Source organism: Anoplophora glabripennis, unplaced genomic scaffold (genome assembly GCF_000390285.2).
Source record: "Anoplophora glabripennis isolate ALB-LARVAE unplaced genomic scaffold, Agla_2.0 scaffold2, whole genome shotgun sequence".
Taxonomy (NCBI): domain Eukaryota; kingdom Metazoa; phylum Arthropoda; class Insecta; order Coleoptera; family Cerambycidae; genus Anoplophora; species Anoplophora glabripennis.
Window position 1 is genome coordinate 2,161,240 of NW_019416325.1, and position 7,609 is coordinate 2,168,848.

General features: G+C 31.0%; 1 protein-coding gene across 1 annotated transcript; it reads left to right on the forward strand.

Moving 5' to 3' along the window:
• The first annotated feature begins 313 nt into the window (after positions 1-313).
• LOC108916913 (prolyl 3-hydroxylase 1) lies at positions 314-7,609 on the forward strand. The gene is made up of 9 exons (XM_018723237.1): positions 314-826; positions 3,879-4,022; positions 4,213-4,393; positions 4,454-4,579; positions 4,654-4,790; positions 4,969-5,064; positions 6,432-6,798; positions 6,854-7,047; positions 7,133-7,609. Exons 1-9 carry the CDS (start codon positions 386-388, stop codon positions 7,367-7,369), a joined length of 1,923 nt encoding a protein of 640 aa, XP_018578753.1. The 5' UTR covers positions 314-385; the 3' UTR covers positions 7,370-7,609.

The following is a 7,609-nucleotide window of genomic DNA, read 5'->3' on the forward strand; positions in this document are numbered from 1 at the left end:
CATGGATGGGAAACAAATATTTCCGATTTTGAATTTTCAAAAGCTTCAAATTAAAAAAATATATAGTTATATGAAACCAATTTGGGATACTTCTTAAATTAGTAATATTCTATATATTTTCTAAACACACTGCAATTTCTATAAAAAATGTAAAGCGTAAAACTCGTACTTTTTCAGATAATGTTACATGCTCTATCTTAAAACGGGTAAAATTAATTATTTAGGAAGCAGTCATTTTAGACACACTTAACGACGGCGAGGGCCGATTAAATATTGGGAGCAGAAGCTGGCTGGACCAATGTTAATGCGATTAGTCAACAGCCAACCTCGATCATACAACACACTTATACCAGATGCTCCGTCTGGCAGTGTATTCTAGCAAGCCATGTTCGTGACACCGTCTCTCTACTATGTTTTCGTCACAACTTCATTTGTTTTATTAACACACGTCCATTCGGAATCGTTTAATGATACCGAATCTTGCGTCCGTCTATATGAAGAAGGCGTCGAAGCGTACTTAGAAAATAGATTTGTAGAGTGTGTAGACAATTTTGAAAAAGCGCTTCATAAGTACCGATCATACAAGAAGAAATTACAAAACTGCAGATTAAAGTGTAAATATGACGCCGAATTATCCGAACCACTATATCCCGTTGACATCGAAAACCTTTTATTTTACGAAAGGGCAGTGAAGCAGACCCTGTGCATCATGCAGTGTAAAAAAGACAACCCTGAGCTTTTTGGAAACTTCAACGTTAATCCAGAAACAGAGAAGTTGTTTGAAGAGCAGAAACCTTATGAATACCTACACATCTGCTACTTTAAGGTAACATTATAATTATTCTTTTTAAGTATTGTTCCACAGCTTTAATATTGTCATTGAAAAAATCTATACCCATAAGTATTTATATGATATCTCGAAAATTTTGAAGATAAACATTCAGCACCACATAATATGTATACGGTATTCGCCGAACACTGAACAACGAATGCTCGAACGAATATCTATGAATCAGTAACATCAAGTAGTACGAGGTATTGCTTATTTAGTCATTTTAAATAAAATTTTATTTGTACAATAACAGTATAGCCAATTTTAAAACTAATTTCTAATTATGGTGCTCCACGAAAATATAGACACTCAGTAATATATAAAAATAAAAAGGATGTGGTAGAGAGCTTCTTCTGATTAAGTCATCGCAGTCTGTCAGAATTGCAATATAATCTCCCAGTTTCGATAAGCATTTTTTTTTTAAGAAATATTCTTTAAATTTAACTATATATTTAACTCATTAAAAGCAACAACTTCTGACCAATATATATATATATATATTTGAAAAACTCACATTTTTGTCCGGTACTTTGTACCCATTAAAATAACGCTCACGAGCTGTCTATGCACTAAAGTTATATTACCAGATTAGATTACCTAAAAATTTTCGAAAAAAAAAATCAGTAAACAAAACCTATTGCTTTTGACTAGTTAAATGTGTGGTTATAATTTCGACACTTCTTTCTGGGACATCCTATATGTATTATCAAAATTTCTACAAAACCCGTCTGTATAAATTTTTAATTTGTTAATTTGTCAGTTTTTCGAAACAGTGGAATTTACCGGGCTTGAAAATTGATCTGGAAGCTCTGACTTTCTGGAAAACATGGAAAAATTATATTTTTTCGTTATTTCAGACTAAATTTAATGAGAACGGATCATGCAAACAAATTTCAATTGAGCGTTCTAGTTAAATTGTATTTCTTATTATTTTATTACAACTGCACACAGATAATTTATTATTATAACTACACAATTCACATTTTAAATTAATATTTTTCCGCTACTAACTTTAACGAAATTAGGGCGAATAGATTATTTATCTCTTTAGATTTAGAATTTAGCCAGTATATTACATATTTTTGCAGATGCTGAATCTAGGTCTCTATTTATAATTTAATGGAGTTTACATGCCCATTCGAGGTACATATTAAATTCGGTAGTTATTAATAATATACGCGTCAGTGGAATGGGATATTTTATTCATGCCATGTCATATCTTTTTAGTCATCTGCATCTGACAATGTAATTCATTTTTAGTTATCTTTCGAAAATACAACTTTCCTTTTTATATTTATTTCCGTACTGTCGTAATAAAGTTTCTTCCTGAGTAGGTATCTTTTTCCATGTGGGACGATGTTCTTATGTAAACAAAGAAGTATGGACGTAAATAAAACCGTTTATGAAATAAAAATACCCTTCCAACACTCAATTTAACGAGTGGGATCGATTTACCTTGGCTATCTACCCACAAAAATGTATGTTAAATAGACATTTCATATATGCATTTGTTGTATTCTTACTATACAGTGTGGGTCATATTTAACGCCTTGAAAAAAAATCGTTTATATTGCCCGACATTAAATAGGACACTATGTTTGACAGATGCAAAACACGTCTTTATTAAGGTCCGAGTTGAGCACATTTAAATTTAATTAAACATTTTTGTCATTAAAACAACTTCACAAATCTAGAGCATTTTTAATAAATCTCAAATAAATAACAAATTTTTACTGAAAATTTTGTTTCATATCAAACTGAAAATTATAATTTCTAAGGATTTAAAACTATTCTCGCAGTGAATTTTGCTGTCTTTTTACGTATCAATTTTCGACTAATTTTCAATTAATATACAGTGCTGGTAATAAAATTACCTACCGTACATTCTGTTAGTGAAACTTTTGATACAACTATAACGTGTTCACATAGCATCGGCTAGATAAACGTGAGGCCGTTTTCACAAATTATTTATTATCACCATAGTGGGTACATTTACCCGGAAATAATTGGTCTGATACATCAATTAGGTCACATCTATTTTGGATGCAAGCAATTTTCTAGCAAATGTACTTGTTGACGTCTATATCCAATATTCTTAAAAGATATTATAATTCGCAAAGCCAGTCACGCCTATACTTAAAAGCTATAAAATTTTATGACTTTTTATTATGTTTGATACTACATACTACATACCACTAGAAATTGTTAATTCATATTGCGGAAATATACAATTATTAAGAAAAATAGCGATTATATTGTATAATACAATTAGAAAGCTTAGCATTAAAAAAATCATTACTTTGTTTAGTATTTCTAACCTTGTAACTTGTAACCATACTTTTCGTACGTTATGAGTAAATGAAAATAACTGTGGTCTTGAACTAAAACATTTGCTTATACTATAGTAGTGAATGAACATACGTACAATTTTATGAATCGCATAAAAAGACATTATGGTTATTAAAATTTTATGTCCAAAGATTTCAGTTCAATTTCAGATTTTTCGGAAAACGTTAATAATAAAATAAAACAGAAAAATATTATTCGGCAGACAAACCTATTTGGCGTTCTGTAATTGTAATTTGCAAATTTGCAGTACACAATTGGAACGGGGGGGAACGATAATATATACTGTGAACATGAAAATTGAAAACCTTCTTTAAGGTGGCATACACATAAAATCCATTTATTTCTAAATTTAATTTAATGATCTATTCCAGATTTAACTAAAAATAAGTAGTAACGAAAATTTCTACAAGTTTTGCGTGCTATTTTCACACTATTACAAAATTTAATGTTAACAAAACTACACTTAACATGTTAACGATCCTGCGCTGAGGCTTGAAACAAATTTTTCGCTATTCCAGTACAAAATTATCAGTATTTTACCACCTATTTAAATATTAAAACAAACAAAAACAGTTTAGGTCATTGACCACACGTTTTACTCATCCAAAGTATATTCATTGAATTTAACATTAACCACAAAAATAATTGTACGATAAAAATGTGTAGCATTTTTTAATTTTATATAATACTTTTACAGACTGATAATCCAATGAAGGCAGCGTCGTCAGCGTTTACATACTTGGTGTCACATCCTGAGGATAAAATGATGCAGAGTAATCTGAAACATTATTACTCTATGGAAGAAGTAAATATGAAGGAAATTGAGAATTTTGAGGCCGAAGTAAGTTAATAATAAACACATTTTCAACAGGAAATATTATTGCATTACACACTAGCAGCGTAAAAGGAAGCTTACTGCTAGAATGATAATAGTGTAATGTGAATATCCGTTCCGTACAAAGTAGAAAAAACTGGGTTTTATTAGATCGTTTCTTTGCGACATGTTAAATTCTATTTTTCATTTTGTTTAGACTTATGTATATTTATACGTGCATGGAAATGACGCTTATCAAAGAAAGGATTGGAAATCTGTAGAAGACAATATGGAAGAAAGTTTAGGAGCGTATCTGCAAGCAGAAGAAGAGTGCAGGGCACAGTGTGAAGGGCCTTTTGACCAAGGGTGGTACCCAGACTTCATACCCTCAATATCTAGTGAGTACTTTTACAATAAATTACAATTTAAGTATTTATACTTTACTTACATTATTCTAGATCATTTCGCTTATTGTTTGAAATGTAAGCAAAAATGTAAAACACGTCTTGGATCTCTGAATGGGGAACAGCATGATGATTTACTGCCTAGCCACTATCACTACCTTCAATATGCATATTTTAAAAGTAGGTGTTTAAAAAGACTTGCAAACATGTATTTGTATGTAGTATATTTCATTTTATATTGTTACCTTTTGCAGTGGGAAATTTGAGAAAAGCTTGTGCAGCTGTGGCTAGTTATCTACTCTTTTTTCCTGATGATGAGACTATGTTAAGCAACATGAAGTTTTACTCTGGATTGCCAAAAGTGCAAGATCATTTTTTCCAACCGAGGGAGGTGTGTTTTTCAAAATATACAATATATAGGGTGTCCCAAAGAAAATAACGGTTAAAATTAATATTTGTAGATTTTTTTTTTTAAAAATCGATAGTTTTCTTGATTTTCCAAAACCGCTCTTTTCGTTAGGACACCGTGTACATGTGCGTCACTAGAAACTTACACTATTTCATTTTAGGAAGCTATTCGTTATATGCAAAGGCAAATATACGAAACCAGAATTTTGAAATTCATAAATAGTGAGTTCAAGAACAAGATGGCCGAGTCGCACGAGGTATTTTACATGCATTTTTCTAGGTATTTATAAGAATCAAGACGTAATTTGATACTTCTTTCACTAATTCACACTTCCTTTAATATTGAAAATCTGTTCGATGCATTGCCGTACTAGATCTTAATCTTCGACATTGTTTTAGCTATTTTAACTAATAAAATTATAACATAAAATTAAATCAAATGCAGTAGTAATTAAATAATCTTTTACAGCAAAATTATTATTTATATTTAGACGTTATCATTGTCAACAAAATTTCTTGCGTAATTTTCTGTTACTATCATTTGTACATTCCGATAAAAAAAACGCCGCGGAAGACTTGCAACTGCTTCCAAATATCTTCATTTAACATAATTTGGGATGATTGGGGGACAGTTCTCATAAATTCTTCTGTAATATTTCATTGGCTGTGTTATTTTCAAACTATTCTTTCTAAATAATTCAATTTAAATAATTACTTCGATTTTACAATATTATACATTCCTGGTGATGGTTTTGTTATACAGGGTGTCCTAATTGCCTTTTCTATAGACATATATGTATGATAACTTTCAGCTGCTTACTTGTGGGACACCCTGTATATCAATAAAAATCGCTTGAAAATAAGAACTCGCTTTGCATGTATCAACATTATCACACTATTGCATGCCTAGATTTTGAGTGTTACATTTCAAATTGTTGTGTATCTGCAATTATTTTTTTAACTAAATGTGGTGGCATGTGGTTGTTTTATTAATTAACAAGAAACTTTGACTTACAGGGCCAGTCTTCTGCAATAGAAACTGACAGCACTGCCTGATCTTCAAAATGCTCGCGCTTTTTGGGACTTTTCGCTGTACATATAAATAAAAGTTTGTATTGTTCCTATTCAAAAATAATAACCACGTTGTGTTCGGGCTTTTATTTTTACGTTTTTTTTATAAATTTAATGTAACTAGATACTATGAATAAATGATAAAATATTATGTGTTTTAAATTTACTGAATGTTGAAAATCATCCAGAAAATATGTTGTTTTATACTTGACCTACCTATCATATAAGTTAAAGGTTTATAGGATCTTATGGTGGGGGTGTTTATTAGCGTGCTTAGCCTTTATCGCTTCCAATCATGAGTATTGTGTTTGACAATTCAATTAAATGTATATAATAGACCTGTATAATGTATATAAATCGAAATTGCTGAAAATATAACTTATTGTAAAATTCAAGTGGTGAATTTATAGGTTTTATAGGTTTATATTTAATCTGAATTAGTAGCCTCAGCTTTATTTTAAAAATCAATTGGATTAAAGATGCGTACACAATTGTCTACATTCAACATGTTTGTACAAAAATGATTCATTCTCACGGTTTTTATATTCTACAGGTTTTTAAACCAAACTTTCGGGTAACAATGACCGAAAAACAGCTTCGCGGACAAAAAAGATTTGTCTCTGATGGTTTAGCAACCGAAAAAGAGTGCAGATTTTTGATACGCTTAGCGAAAATGTTCGCAAAACCTGGAGATGGATATGACGGTCAAAAATCACCACACACCGTCATGGAGAAATTTGAAGGAATAACTTTAACCAGAGTTCTATTCCTCGTATACTTTCGACTCCTTAAATCGGACCACCTCGATTTGTACCTGAGACTAACAGAGGACGTAAAAAAAATGGTTACGGATTATTTCAAATTAAAGGAAAAGTTATATTTTTCTTATACTCAGATTGTTTGCAGATCTGCATTTCCAGGTAAAACTCAATGCACGGAAATAATAAACTAAATAACAATATTTTTTCGTTTTAGATTCTCCTACAAACCGAACGGACTTCAGCCACGAGATTCACGCTGACAACTGCAATCTTTTGAAAGATGGAAAATGTGAAAAAATACCACCAGCTTATACTTGGCGAGACTACAGTGCCATTTTGTACCTTAACAGCGAATTTGAAGGGGGAGAATTTATATTTTCATCTGATCAAAAAGGCGCTCAACTTCAGGTACGTACATTACATTTTGTTTGGTGTAGAAATCGGTTCAATTTTTTAATCCTTTTGTATTATTAATTATTTTGCGTGGTTTTAGAGTGTTATTAAACCAAAATGTGGCAGAACTGTGGCATTCTCGTCAGGAAGCGAAAATTTACATGGGGTAAAAGCAGTGAAAAAAGGTTCGAGATGCGCTATTGGAATTTGGTTTACCCACAATGAGAAACATGCTGATGAAGATAGGTGGATAGCTTACGACATGCTTGAGAATAATATAAATTTTGACTTATTTTCATCTGTAAATATTAGTAACCTAATTCCAAGAAAAACTTAATATAATAGCAGCTATTTGGTAATGAGATACGGGATGTTTAAAAACTGCTAACAAATAATTTGTACCTGCACGGGTTTTAAAAAAGAATCGGTGAAAATATTTCCAGACAATTTTTTAATGTGTTCAAATCGTAATTAAAAATAAAGTAGGTAATAATAGAGCTAGGAGTGTGGCAGCTTTTACAAGACATATTTCCATTATTTTAATTACATTATATTTGTGCTGTGCTTTATTTAATTT